At 38.5% G+C, this 14,470-nt stretch overlaps 1 protein-coding gene across 3 annotated transcripts in view; it reads right to left on the reverse strand.

Annotated features, from left to right (window-relative positions):
• Window positions 1–14,470, reverse strand: part of ATG7 (autophagy related 7) — a 102,145-nt gene that overhangs the window by 68,607 nt on the left and 19,068 nt on the right. For 2 of the 3 annotated variants that reach the window (XM_018086268.1, XM_025896478.1), the window contains 5 exons: window positions 9,361–9,555; window positions 6,989–7,192; window positions 6,620–6,735; window positions 5,862–5,937; window positions 2,627–2,707 (listed from right to left, as the gene is read on the reverse strand). In XM_018086268.1, the coding sequence (XP_017941757.1) occupies window positions 2,627–2,707; window positions 5,862–5,937; window positions 6,620–6,735; window positions 6,989–7,192; window positions 9,361–9,555 (672 nt within the window). The remainder of the gene's footprint in view (window positions 1–2,626; window positions 2,708–5,861; window positions 5,938–6,619; window positions 6,736–6,988; window positions 7,193–9,360; window positions 9,556–14,470) is intronic. The other variant, XM_018086269.1, reaches the window with a different exon arrangement.

Consider the following 14,470-nt stretch of genomic DNA (forward strand, 5'->3'; position numbering starts at 1 on the left):
TTTCCTTAATGACGTTAAACTCTGACTCTACGAGGCCTCCTTGTTTGTTCCGCGATGCACAACAAGGGGAGTAATAACATGAAAATGTTTACTACCCTCATTAAAATATAAACACTGGCAGTTTTGCATTAAAATACATATTTTAACATTCATGTGTCAAGGTTTTAGCCAGTTCTCTGCAAGGGTCTACTAGCATAGGATTAGGACCGCTCTGCTTTTTTAAGGAATTCCAATGCTTCTCACCATAATATTATGAGCAAATACCCTGATTTTGCTCCCATAAGGGTAAACAGACAGCTTAATTAGCACAGTAATAAGCTTAATATTCACATTCTGTAAGTAAAGCAGCTGTTACAAATAAATACCGATACTAAAGAACTTGGGGCTCTCCCTTTCAGTTACAGAACCAGTTTGGCACCAGAAGAGCTTTCCCTGCTCCTCAGAGCTCCACTGGCAGTGCCCTTAGCTCCGAGGAGGGACATTTGACATTCCAGCACACACTTCTGCAGAATTAGAATAAGACAGCAGGGGAAATCACATAAGGAAAATTTGGCCCAGAATAAAAGTAGAATGGTTTCCTGCTGCGACCACCCCAAAATTCCTGAACAACTGCCTGTGGGAAGCTTTTCTGGCATGCAGCCTGTTTGGGACAATTCTGGATATGGAAGAGTTGGCTATTGGACGTCTGGTCTCCTCAGCTTCAAAACCAGCGAGATGAAGTAATGACTGTGAGTCAAACCAAAAAGGACTTGCAGATCATTAGCGGCTTCTCCTAAGTCATCCAGCTACACTAGATGGCTTAAGAATGTATTGGAATTTTTTAAAAATTCCTAATTTATTAGTTTTATGTTTTAAGTGTAACAGAGTGGCAAGAGCTCAAGAGAGAGAATGCTGACGTAAGAAAGAACAAAAATGAATATGGTGCCAGCAAATTCAATTATATCAGCGAAGCCACTTCTGTGCTAAAACTCTGAATCTACAGTAAATCTGACATAGAGCAGGATGAAATTATGCTAAATTACTATATTAAAAAAAAAACAAACAAACCAAGAAAACACCACCATACAACAAACCAACATACAGACTAAAATTAAACTGTAATTGGATTTGTCATTTCAAAGTATTAGCATCAGATTTCCACATAATGCAGGGTGACATATTCTTGTGCTAATAAATAGAAAGTTAGAAAACTAAACAAAGCCTGTGTTTCTACTGTAAGGAAATACGTGCGCCAATGAAGCAACCTTTTCAGCACAGAAGTAATTTAATACCCAAACCACATGAAAAGTGATCTCTCTGGGAATAGAACAGCTGCTAAAATCCAAGTCAGTTTTTATTAAATCGTCAAGTCTGTTTATGTAAAACTGGGCTCTCTTTAAATGACCTCCGAGAGGAAATTATTTGCTAACAAAAAATTGATACCTGCATTTATCTATATAGGTGTACATTTTTATTCTTTTTATATATTGGTACGTTTTGGATTGGAGATAAAAAAAAAAGAAAAAAAAAGAAATAAGCTTATTCTAACAGTTTAACTCCTCAGGCTCCACCACCAAATTTTAGCTACTGCTGAGCTGTCAGCTATTCAAAAGGGTAGACCAAACTGCTGTTATTTTTAGAAATGTGCAAGTTTAATGCTTCAACTTTTGAGGAGAAATGCACATTAAGCATCCTTCAAAACTTGTCAAATGAACCCAGGTAGCCCAGAGGAATAAAAGGAATACTGTAGAATAAGATATTGTGCAAGTTCTCAAAAAAAGACAGTGGCCCAGGAGTTTTTGATGGCTGTTTGAAAGAAGGGCAAGTGCAGTGAAAAGAACAGAAAGAACTTCTTGCAGTCGGTCTCAAGGTGCAAAAAAGGGAACCAAATCCATGGCACTCCCAAGCAGTCCAAACCACAAGTCAAAACCTCTGAAACTTCCTATCAAGATAACCCACTCAAAACTTCTTGAACTTGCACTACATGGCCATAGAAAACTTGCGAGAGAAAACTTTTCCAGGCCACAGTACAGGAAGACAATTCAAGAGCTGCCCCACTGTTCTGGCAGGACACAGCACGGAGCCAAGGAACAGCTGCAAACTGTGAGCTGACTCAGGACTGTCAACACCAGCACCAAAATGAACAGTCTCTTCAATTAAGAAGCAATTTTTTTTTCTCAATTGTTCTTTATATGTCTGTTTCGTATCACAAAACAGAAATTTAATATCTTTACAAATACACAAAGTTGCTTAAGTTCCAGAAAGCTAAAAAGTTGTATTTATCAGACATCAGAAAGAATTTCTTAAACAATATCAATCTTATTCCTTCCCACAAAACTAAAAGATATTGACAGTATTTATGTGAAAAACCTTTCAGAAATGTTTCAGAATCCACTCTCTTCTTGGATTCTTCAGATGACTAGAACATTTACATGGAGATAGCATGCTAATAGGTGATGTCAAAGAAACTTGGAAAACAGCAAAAAAAGAAGGGTAGGAGGGCACAAGAACTTCAGCTGAAGCAAGCTGAAGCGATTCCAATTCCTAAGGAAGACAGACAAAAAGTCAAACATAAAGCAGTCCACAGTACTCCAAGACTGACCCAGAGCAAGACATATAAATAAAGCACAGACAAACTTAGACTTACCTTGGCTGAGCAGGCTGTGCACTTATCAAATGCCAGGCTGACTGGAAGAACATTATCAAATCTTGATAAAAATCCTCGGATCTAGAAGAGGAAAGAAAATTACAATACTGTTTTAAAACACTTCCAGAAATCAACATGAACTGAAGATATACAATCTCTAACTAGGGTAGATAACATTCTAACAGTCACCCTCAGTAACACCTGTAGTAAATTCATACTAACACATATTACTGTTTTTCTATATGCAAATAAAGGCACAACTATCTAAATGCAACACTATTTAGCCAGAAATAGAGGCATAGCACCACCTGCAGTTTGCCTTTTCTGAGTGCAAAAATTTGATCAAAAATAAAAAGTCATGGTATAACCAGTTAAACACACTTTTATCGCCCATTTCTAACATATAGTCTAAAAATCCAGCTGCTGTGCATTACTAAACTGTAATGTTAATATGATAGTACTGATAGGTGAATTTAAAATTCCAGACCAAACACTTTGCAGCATGTTGGAATATTCAGACTATGAACTCTTTGGAGTATTGATCGTCCTTTTTATTCTGTGCTTTTTATAGGCCTATTACAACGAAGAGATGTCATGAAGAACAGAACTTTAGTAACTCTGTAATACAAATAATAATGCCTTAATTTTGAAGTCTGTTATGGAAATCCATCCAACATACACTCCACACATTTAATGGAGCTGGAATGGCAGAGACCTGGGAAGCCAACAGCAATTTATACTATTAAATACTATAACTAGTATTAATACAGAGGTATTTTTGCAGAAACGCCAAGCCATACATGGTATCAGAACACAAAAATACAGCCATTTTTTACACAAAGAGAGATGAAAAGAAAACAACAGAATCGAGCCTTTCTGGTATCACTGTTCTGTACTTCCAATATCCAAGGAACTCCAAGTCACTTCCTGGAAATAAATCCAGTTCATTTATGACAGTCCAAGAGTCTATGAGTGTGCAATGCTTTTTATCCGTCAAGCAATACTATCTCAAAAAGAAGACTGCTGCATTAATTACTACCCCACTTTTTCCACAGTATTTGGCTCACCAAGTGAACAAAGACCAACATAAAACACCTCTCCAAAAACTAACAGTTAATTATAGACTCCTGGAGAAAATATTGCACTTCCCCAGTTGGTTAGATGGCTGACTGCTAAGAGAAACCAGCAGTTTGTAAAAGGATTAGATTTCACATTCTTTGAAAAAAATATTATCTGTTTTCACTTGATACCAACTGAAGCTGTATTTGTGTTAGCATGTCTAAAAGAGAAGACATTCATAACAGTCACTAAATGTAAATGTGAAAACAGGTATAGGATTGACAGAAGTCACAATTCTATGAATAGTTTTCCAGTTAAAATCTATATTTGACATGAATCATATCTGAAAGCATACCCCAAAACAGAGATAGAACGCAAGTAAAAGGGATATAAACCAAATCAGAAAGCACTGACTGGACAGTTGATATTCTGATCAGTCAGAAACACATGAACTGAGAAACCATTATTTTTCCACTAGAAACAGTATAATTTCTAAAGTTTACTAGGAAATATTCTAAAAAATATTAACTACATTATGTAATATTCCTTGTTTTTTGTTGGGGGAAAGTAAATTACTTCTTCACTATCCCTTTTTAGGTGCTAAGAGAAAGTTCAAATTGCAGATGTGTTTTTCGGAGGTCTGGAGCATATCCACTATTTGAGAACAAAATCACTGTATGAGACTCAAAGATTCAACTGTCAAAATTACTGAAATTATTTTCCCAAACAAACTGATCTACCAAGAGTAAAATGTCTTTCATACTACCATTCCATATGATCACAGGAGGCATTCTGATAATAATAGATAATTAATCCAGATAATTACAGACATTAGTTTGTCATCTAAGAAAGCAAAAACTTCTCCAGTGATAAATCAGTACCTGGATCAGCAAATGAACAAGACGTAGATTTGGATTCTGCTTCCTACTGAGATGTAAGAGGTCAAAATATCTCCCTCAGCAGCTTGTGTGGGCTGGACTTGACTGACAACAGCATTAGCATTGGAACTACAGATAACACCATAGGATATGGGAATAACTAAGTTATAATTAAGTAACACTGGGAAAGCAACAAACTTATCAATTAATGCCAAAGCTGGAAATTGTTGAGACCCTTCCAGATGAGATCAAAAGTGTCAGTAGGGACAAAAGCCTCATACTGAGGGGATCTGAACCAGTCAATCGAGAACTGGATATTCCTGACCAGTCCCAAGCTGAGTGTCCACAGTAAAAAGGGGAAAAACTTCAGGGGACTCCTGAGAAAGAACTGAAGAGACTCCAGACTTCCTGGAGAGAGAGAACCCAGGGAGAACCTAGGGCACCCCACTGCATAAAATGACCCAAGTGTGCACACTGGTCATTACATAAAATTATAAACAAAATCAGATGGATTTTATACAGCCCAGACCCTGAGATACTTGGATGCTGCAAAGACAACATCCACAAAAAACAACAGAACCTAAAAATACTGCTCAGAAACAAATAAATGGTTTGTTTATACAATGGAAGCATACAGTCATTCGGATAGCAACATAAGGAAAGAGGCACAGAATAATTCTAGTTCCCAATGACAATATCAAAGAGGATATGACTGTGGGAAAAATCAGGAGACAGTTTTTTGACTGTATAATATAAGAAATAAGAACAAGTCTATCCAGCAATTTGAAAAACTTTATCCTTAGCACATTTGTAACTAGCGTTTGGGTTGAGTAAAAGAAAAAAGTGCTGTATTGTACCAAAAATACATGAATATTTTGGAGAACTATAATAATTGTGAGTTGGCTGGATTTGAATTTTTTTCATATTCTGAAGAGATTTAAAAAGGGAACAAAAGTCACTTTGAAATGATTATATTGTCAGCTCTGATGGGGAACAGGACAGTCAGAGGTTGCCTTATTCACATATTGCCTGCTCCAAAGAAATTCTGGCTATGTAGATAGCAGGATCTGTGCATCCACAAGGAGGACAGACACAATGCCAGGAACACAACTACCTTGGCCTATATGATGGATTAATATTATTCATATATGTTTTTTTTAAACAAACATGGAGAGTCGGTCCTTTGAGGAATGGAATCAGCATATTGCATGTTTTTGTTAAGGAGACAAAATCTGTGACATTTGTCTTTTATCAGTTCCCAGGTCTTAAACAAAAGCATTTACTCACAAATTATTTACCTGATGAGGAACAAGTCCAAGAGAAGTAGGGGGCTCATTCATTCTATCATCACTACTGCTGGCCACAGCATAACCGCTGCCAAAAATTCAAGAAGGAAAATTAGGACAAGACAGCACACTCAGAGTCAAAATTTCCAGTCAGCTTCGAGGCATTTTGTTACAGCTCATGGTTTAGAATCTGGAAAGGAACCTATCTGGGAAGTCTGTTTCAGAGTAACTAAGATACACCATGGGGATATAAATCAGTCTGAGACTTGTAATGTGCTCATGGCCAACTCCTAAGTCACTTTTTCATTCGCAGATTTTAAAGACAGAAAAAAAGCCTCGATTTCAAGTTGCAGGATTTCAGAATAATTACTGTATTAAACCCACTTAATTTTAATTAAGGTTTGCAATATGTGGCTTATCTTGAAGCCCTTCATGTGACACAGATAGTTACAACAGCTGTTCATTACACTCAAACACTGTCCAACAAGGGAATGCCAAGATCCACTAACAGCAATATTTTCTTCTCAATACTTTTCTACTGTTAAAGTCAGAGAGAAAATAAAAAGAAAAACTCAAGATCTGATGAATCAGTTCTCTCAGACACTGTTAAATTACACTAATACAGTAGATGTGATCTATAGATTACATTAATCTACAGACAACACTACACCTTACAGAATTGTCCTACTTGGCGTGTACTTCCTTCTTCTCAAAAGATTTTATTGAATTTGTCTTATTTCTCAGATAATACCAGTGCAGAAATGACTCACCCTTCTGGATGCTGTAAAACAGAAACCATTAATTCCACTGCAAGGGCTCCAGCTACCATGGCTAATCCAGGGCGACTGACTGTGCACTGCTGGTCCAGTGTCCGATCCCTGGTGGACTACAAAGATAGACAATTCTAAAGGAAAGAAAAAAATTAACTCAAAAGTAACTATCTGTCCTGCTACACAAAACAACCTTAGTTCTGTGCAATTAATTTCTTTGATCTTCCAAGTAAAAGATGAGCCATTTCTTAATCCCATGTACATCAACATAAAACAAATCCCTTCATGAAACTTCATTTAAAGGAAATAAAAAATTCAAGTCACAACAGAAGAAATATATAATCACCAGTTGCATAAAGTTCTACTCACATCCCCTGGTGCCACAACATCATTGCAGAAGTAGCAGCCCAGTTTATAGCCAGGGATATTTGAAAAGAGTGATGATCCCAAAAGATCAGAAGGACCAGCAGCATTGCTGAAACACGAATCACCAGTCTCTTGCTGTTTTGGTTTCTTTAGGCCGTGTCTCATAACAACAAAAGTGTCAAATCCCAAGGCAGCATTGATGACCAACTGTGAACAATAAAGGGAGAACAAGAGATTTTAAGTGAGCCAAAAAGGGAGGGGAAAAAAAGGCCTCAAGGCTTTATTAACTGTAAATGTCAAAACCCCCTACATGCTGTAGATAGATGAACTACCCATTAACTGCGTATCTACCATCCTTGTAATAAACAATAAAGTTTCTGAAAGGTGCAGAATTCCAGTTATCAAGTGCTTCTAAGAAACAAAACCTAAATAAAAGTCTGTTTCAGAAAGGCATAAACCTTCGCCTTTTTCTGTGTCTTTCAGGGAAATCTGATACAAATTAATGACTCCAACTACCTGCTACGCAAACCTATGCACACTTGCTGACAAAGAAGTAACAGGAACTTCAAGCAGTGAAACACCATCTGTTATCCAAAAAAAAAACCCCAAAACTTCTGCTCAGTAAGGAAAGTAATTAATTATGCTTAGTCACGTGGGGAGCACAAGCAGCTATGGCACAGTTACACTGTCATCATTTTCCCTTTTCTCACTGGTTTTTGGCAAGTGTTAGGGTAATCTGGAGCTCTGTATGTTATAAGCATAACATCAATAAAATAATGACTGTAGCCAGTAAAATCTAAAGGAAAATTCTACACTGCTTCACATGCAGATACTTTTGATAGAAATTCTAGTGCAGCAGTTCGTAATTTTTCATTCTTATAGGCAGGAATTATTTAAAAGAGGGACTCTGAGGGAAGCTATGAAGAATTAGCCATCCTAACAGCAAGCTTGTTAGGATTATCAAATAATTTCTGGATAGTCTCTTTCGTAGTAGTTTATTCTCCCCTCACTTCTAAAGTAGAACCATGTTGTTGAATCTGTGGCAGCACAGCCAGGTCTACAGCAATTAAAAGACTGCTTCTTCTCGTTACATCTACCTGTAAAGCCTGAATATGGTATTCCACCTTTGAAATATCAGCAACATGGCACGGCTGGTATTACCAGAAATTAATAACATTGCCAAACACTTCCCACTGCAATAAGCTGTTTCTCTCTTTTCAGTTTACTGGCTCGCAATTATTTCAATCTAACTGATTGACCCTTAACAAAAAAACCCAGAATCATCTGGTTTGGATAAAGAGACAATGGAAAAGTGTCTCTTGGCATGCATTAAAAAAAAAAAAAAGGCGCAAAATTTTACAAGTTCCAGTGCTCAAGAGGAACAAAGGTTTAACATCTGACATGAGGATTTAACACTTGAGGGGTCTAAGATACTTGTTTTGGGGAGAGGACTGCAGGAATATCAAAGAATTACTATATGGGAAAACCAGCTCTTTCTTCTACCTATGTACCTGTTTTTATGCAGTTTACACACATTCTCACTCACTAGGTTCTTCATATTCCATGTGCCTTTTTTGAGACCTTGAGGACCAAACTGCAGTACTTCAGATCTGCAGTCATCATACAAAATTGCATTTGAAACAGAGCTCTCATTAGAAGCGTGTCAGCACGAAGTACTGAGCATTTCAGTTTAGACACCTTGAGATTTCACTGCTGTGCTTATTCAGTGACAGGGAATTCCATCTCCTCATATCAAAGTGATCTTATCAAATCAACTAACTGTGATGCAAACACACTATGCCACTGAATAACAGAGAAGTGTCACAAAAAAATTTTAAAATTTGTCATCAGAATATGATTTGAATGCTGCAAGGCAAACGTAGTGGGGCACTGTTAGCTAAGCAAATGTGGGGGGAGATTTTAGAGATCATTAAAACAACCCTGTTCTGACTGAACCAGACAGGCTGCATATAAAATATGCATATGCATATAAAATTGCATATATTTCTTACAATTACCAACCACCATACATATGGAAGAGTAGGCTGGCACTTTCCAGTTCAATACCCAGCTTTGCAAACTCACTCTTTATGCCATTTCTGAGCTTTTTTAAACAGCTAAAAGACTGCTGAAAGACCACAGGTGCAAACTGCAGAGAAGACAGGAGGATTAAGGAGGAATTGATTAAGTTATCAAGTTACACCCACTCACACCTGAAGTTATAGTTCAGTGAAGTCTGCACTAAAAAGACACACTGATCTTTCTACTGGCAAAGGGAAGTTCATTTGAGCTACAAAGACATACAAGACTATTGTTCAGGATCAGAAATCTATTTAAATTAAAGAAAGAATGAAAGAAAAGAAATGATACAATACCTTCCTCTTACTGGCTGCAATGACAGCAGGAAGCCATCGACTCTCTCTAGTGTCCATCAGTAGGAAAACAACATCATGAGTATCAATAAGCTCTTCAAGTTTAGCCACGTCCTTCTGAGCCTGTGCCATTGTTACCTCAGAAAAATTCACTGGGTGGCCTGGCATAGGGATGCTCATGTTATAGCCTTCTGAGCTCTAGATGGAGGCAGACAGTAAACAACAGGTTAAAAAGATAACCTTGTGACTGAATAGAATTAGTATAAAATTCAGTACAAAACTGTAGAGTACAAATTCAATTACTCTTTGGCAGAATGGCAACTTTCTTCTTGACATCTCTCTGTGTGACAGCACAGTGCTAAAGTTTCTGAGTCTCAGCTGCTGTATTTATCCAGAACAGAGCAGCTCAGTGCAAACAGACTAGTTTGGGTCACGAGTGCAGACCAACCCTGTTTATGTGTCTCAGAAGGTCTTTTTAGGCCTAGCAAATCACTACAAGAAGGTATTTGAATTGCTCTTAATCCCAAAAATTACAAACATCCTCACTACAAAGGCAAGCAATCCCATTTACATGTGACTAGATCCAGTTGTTAAACATCTACAAAATCTTTGGTTTGGATTCTCTTTGCAGTCACTTCATACATGATGTTCACAGGATGCAGTTCACATTTCTGATATGGAATACTGACTTAGTTACAGTAAGGCACGTGAAGTATCACACATTCTGCTCTTTGTTTTAAATTCCTTAGTCTCAAATGATTTTACTGTAATTCAACCAGCCATATGTGAAGCTGATATACAAGAAAAGCACTTCTGAGACTTGTTACTCTAGAGTTTGGCTGTCTGGAGACTCGTACTGTGCAGATGCTGAAAAGAGCATATTCCTCTTGCAGAAACATGTTCCTCTTCCAACCCCCTACTTGGGCAAGGCATACTAAGCAGAAAATACTGAGCCAAATAAGCACATACACAATGCATATACAATGCAAACAATTAACTCATTAATTTGGAAATACATTAACACAATCTGTCAGCCATCTGCTGTAAGAGAAGAATGGATCTTCATATACGTTAAAGCATAAGCTTTGCCAAAGCCTCCCTGCCTGTCACTGTGCCCTAAGCAACCAACAGTTTAAAAGACAAAATTTAAAAGCTGGATGAACCAAAGATAAAATTGCATGGGAAGAGAGAAGAGGAAGGTTGGTGGAATGTGCTTTTTGTATAGACCGACTACAAGCACAACTCATAAATCCAGGTGAGGCAAATAACCAGAAGGGTGAATGTACATTCTAAACGTCACAAATATCCCTGAGGATGATAAAAAGAACAAGGCACATATAGCAGCTTGGGGAAATTAATTCAGTAATATCTGTATTAACCACACCAAAGGATATACCTTTTTTTTTTCCCCTTTTTCCCCTCACTGCCACCTCCAAGGGCAGGAAAGCAGAGCCCACAGTGACCCAGCATGCTACCAACAGGGAGCTGTTTCCCAGTGAGAACAGCTCTATATCACCAGCACAACACTGGGTAATTACTGAAGGAGGTTCTACCTTCAGGGTCATTATACCCTCAAAAAGCTGTGGCAGGAACAGAAAACTTAATCCATGTTGTACATGAATAATGTATTTATAGATAACTCATTAAGTCATGCTGCACACAAGTGCTGATTTATTACATAAGCATAACTGACATTGCTGGTGACTTAGGAGGTTGATTTTTGTTCAATAAATTAACACAAACAAGTAAAAAAATGAGTTAAACACCACTTGCATAGAAATATGGTAACCAGGTTTGTAAAATACAAAAATCTTAGCAGAATTCAGAAAAAAAACATCCTGTGACTGTAGTTGTAGGAATACAGACAAGTCTAGTAGCTTCAATAGTTTCAACTGTTCCTTGAAAATGTCATGGTTTGAGAGCTCCAAAATCCAATTCCCTAGTCCAAGCCCCCTCCCACATCTCAACCCAGTGTGATATGGGTTTTCCAGACACCACACGAGACTCAAAATGGGGGGAAGGGAATATATATTACAATGACTGTACAAAATAAATACTACAATACATTATATACAATCTTAACTATCTCTAACCATGACAAAACAGTATTTACAATGGATCAAATCTCTTCTCCCCTCCAAATAAAAGTCCAAGAGGGAAGAAGGAAAAGATCCTTTCCACTCTCAGAGCAGCAGTGTCTCTAAGGCAGCAGGCATCTCTGTCTCTCTCTTCCATGCAGCAGCTGTAGCTGGATCTCTGCCAGTACACATGAGGGGGTATCCAAGCCCCTTGGCCCATCGTCTCCAAGTGAGGGTCTTCTCTTCCATAGGCTGTGTTCACCGGGACAAGGCTCACTTCACTACGTCATATCACAAAGCTCAGGGGTCTTCGTGACGGTCCTTATCTTCAGGGGATTCAAATTCCCTTTGCAGAGCTCTGTGCTCTGTCTCAAGCAGCGGGGGGGCTAAGGTCACCCCTTCCACATTCCTTCTCGGAGCTTTTCAGCTCCTTTCTGCAGTGCTGCTGCAGTTTTAGGACTTCCATTCTGTAGGAGTCCCTCCTCTCCACTTAGGAAAGGTCACAAAAGGAGTTTGGGGGTTTTTGATTCAGTTCTTACCCCAGAACTCTGTCTCTGCCTGTAGAGCTTAGTCTTGTTCTCTCTCTCTGCTGCTGGCTATCTTTCTCTTTTTCTCTCTCCTTCCAGGAGTTCTCTCTGTTGTTGCTGCTTGGTCTTATCTCTTCTGGCTCTCTGTCACTTTCTCCGTCCACTGCTGTTCCGCTGCCGCTTTTCAGTATCTCTTGCTGCAGCTCACAGTGGAGAAACATCTCCCGGCTCAGCTACAGACACTTAGCCCAGTCTTACACTGTTCCAAGTCCCTGCAGTCCCCAGCTGGGGGCTAGGGGGGCCAGAGCCCCCCCAGGGGGCTCTTGCCCTTTCTCCTCATGGCTCTACAACATGGCTACTTCTTCAACTACAACAATCACTACACCTTCTCTTCCGGTCTGCTTGTGATATGTTTATATTTTGCAGAAGCGCTCATTGGGTAAAACCTCAAGGGTCACCACCCCCTGGGGTTTTACCATTTTATAACTTCAGGGGGAAAACTGTTTCCCCCCACCACAACCAGTCACTAGCAAAAGTGGCTGAGGTTCACTTCTGCAGTCAAATGCTGGCAAAAAGAGCTCAAAGAGTAGCTTGGGATGCCACATGAATATTATTTTAAGGAAGAACAAATACACATATATCCCCAAAGACAGATCTTGCTCATTCCAAAATCTCAGGAGTCTCTATGTGATGAAAAGAATTCTGCTTCACTGCTCACAAAAAAGCTTAGATTTTAAGACCTTCATGCTAAAAAAAGTTTTTAAAGTTACCATCCCATAAAGTCATAGAATCACACAGAACTCCTTTTTTTTTAGAAGTATGTTGACACGTGCAAAACCATAAAAGATAATGTACTTTTCAACACTTTCACTGACAGCTGACCAAAGCTGTGCTAAAGGCTCTAGTGCTTTGGGGTTTTTTGCATTTCTTTTTAAAGTCAGCAGCCAAAATATTGCAATTTGTGATGCTACCATAACATTCTCTCTCATTTTTATTCTCATTTCTATTAACTTTCTGCATTTTTGGTTAAACCATGGCTCAGATCACTTAGAATATAACTGTGTTCAATACATTAAACCTGAACAGAAGTGTGTAGGTACATACAACATTAAAAAATGGGGTGCTGGCATCATTAAATTGTTCTATGAGAAGCATCTACATAAAGTGGTCCCCTCAGGCAGTACAGAATAAAGGATGATAAGATAAATACACTGGAGTTCCATGCCTGAATAGTTCAGGAAATGACTATATAAGAGAGGTAAGAAAGTTAAATTCCACAGAACAGCTACATGAATGACTCTGTGCATTACCTACTTGTTAAGAAAAGCTGTGAATCCATAAACGCTGCTATTTCCAAGGCCTCTCTTCTTTTCTATAGTAAAACTCTAAGCTACAGCTAATGATAATCTTAGAAGTGGAATGAAACAAATCAAAGCTCCTTGCCAAAGCATTCCTTCTTGTTTCATCTGCAATGATGAGGTGCTTACTCTTCCAACTAGAAAGGATGTAAAATTAAAAAATAAAGCAGAATTCACAGAGAGCAGTCAAGCATTTCAAAGTCAACCAGGAGAAACTGCATTTTACGTGCAAAATATTACTCAAAATTGAATCAAAGAAAGTAAATTAGACTGCAAACGTAAACCCAAGTTTTCAGAAATGCCTTCAGAACCAGCATTGCTGATTGGATTCCCTCGGAAAGGACCATGTGGGTTTCCAAACAGCAAGAGACAGCTTTGGCTACTCCTTCAGTATTAGAGAAATGAGAAGGCTCAAAATCCAGGACAACTAATCTTTGTCTTCAAAGACATTTATACTGATAAATCTGGACTTTGGTAAGAAGCAAAGCACAGTGTGCAGGAACAGCTGTAGCTCCATGTGGAGAAGCCCAGTGCAGTCACTGGACTACGAACATCTCCAGCTACAGCAGCTTCACTGTCCAAACCATTCCAAGGCACCAAGATTTTACCCTGACTAATTAAAGACTTATTGTTAGTCCCTGCGCTTGGCCTGCCACTTGAACCTCACGACTCACATGCTGCCAGCATGATATGAACTGTTTGAACCAGAAGTTTTACTGGGAAGCCCTGTTAATTCTTGTTGGTGCTGGCATGTAGTTTCTCTGTTTATTTACAGATCCTCAAACAGGATCCCTCCTCCATGAATTCTACTGCAGGAATGAGATTGATGAAAAAATATATTAGAAACATTCTATCCTGTGGGTACACAGGAACTGTGCAATTGCTTTCTCCTCACTTGTGCCAAAAAGCTATGAAACCAGGTGTGAGTCCCACTGAAGGCTGATCAGATGTGACACATCCGTGGCATGAGGAAAACACAGGAAATGCATAACACTAATGGGGATACTGTGCTACAAAAACAGTGGGAGATGCAGAATATTTGAGGCGTATAGTAGAGGAAAAATTCCTTACACACAGTACAGGTTGCACATTGTATATGCTATTACCAAACAGGAAAATTGTTTTTTTCCCTGTGTATAGCAAATATACA

Source organism: Manacus vitellinus, unplaced genomic scaffold (genome assembly GCF_001715985.3).
Source record: "Manacus vitellinus isolate BGI_N305 unplaced genomic scaffold, ASM171598v3 scaffold_91_pilon, whole genome shotgun sequence".
Lineage (NCBI taxonomy): Eukaryota > Metazoa > Chordata > Aves > Passeriformes > Pipridae > Manacus > Manacus vitellinus.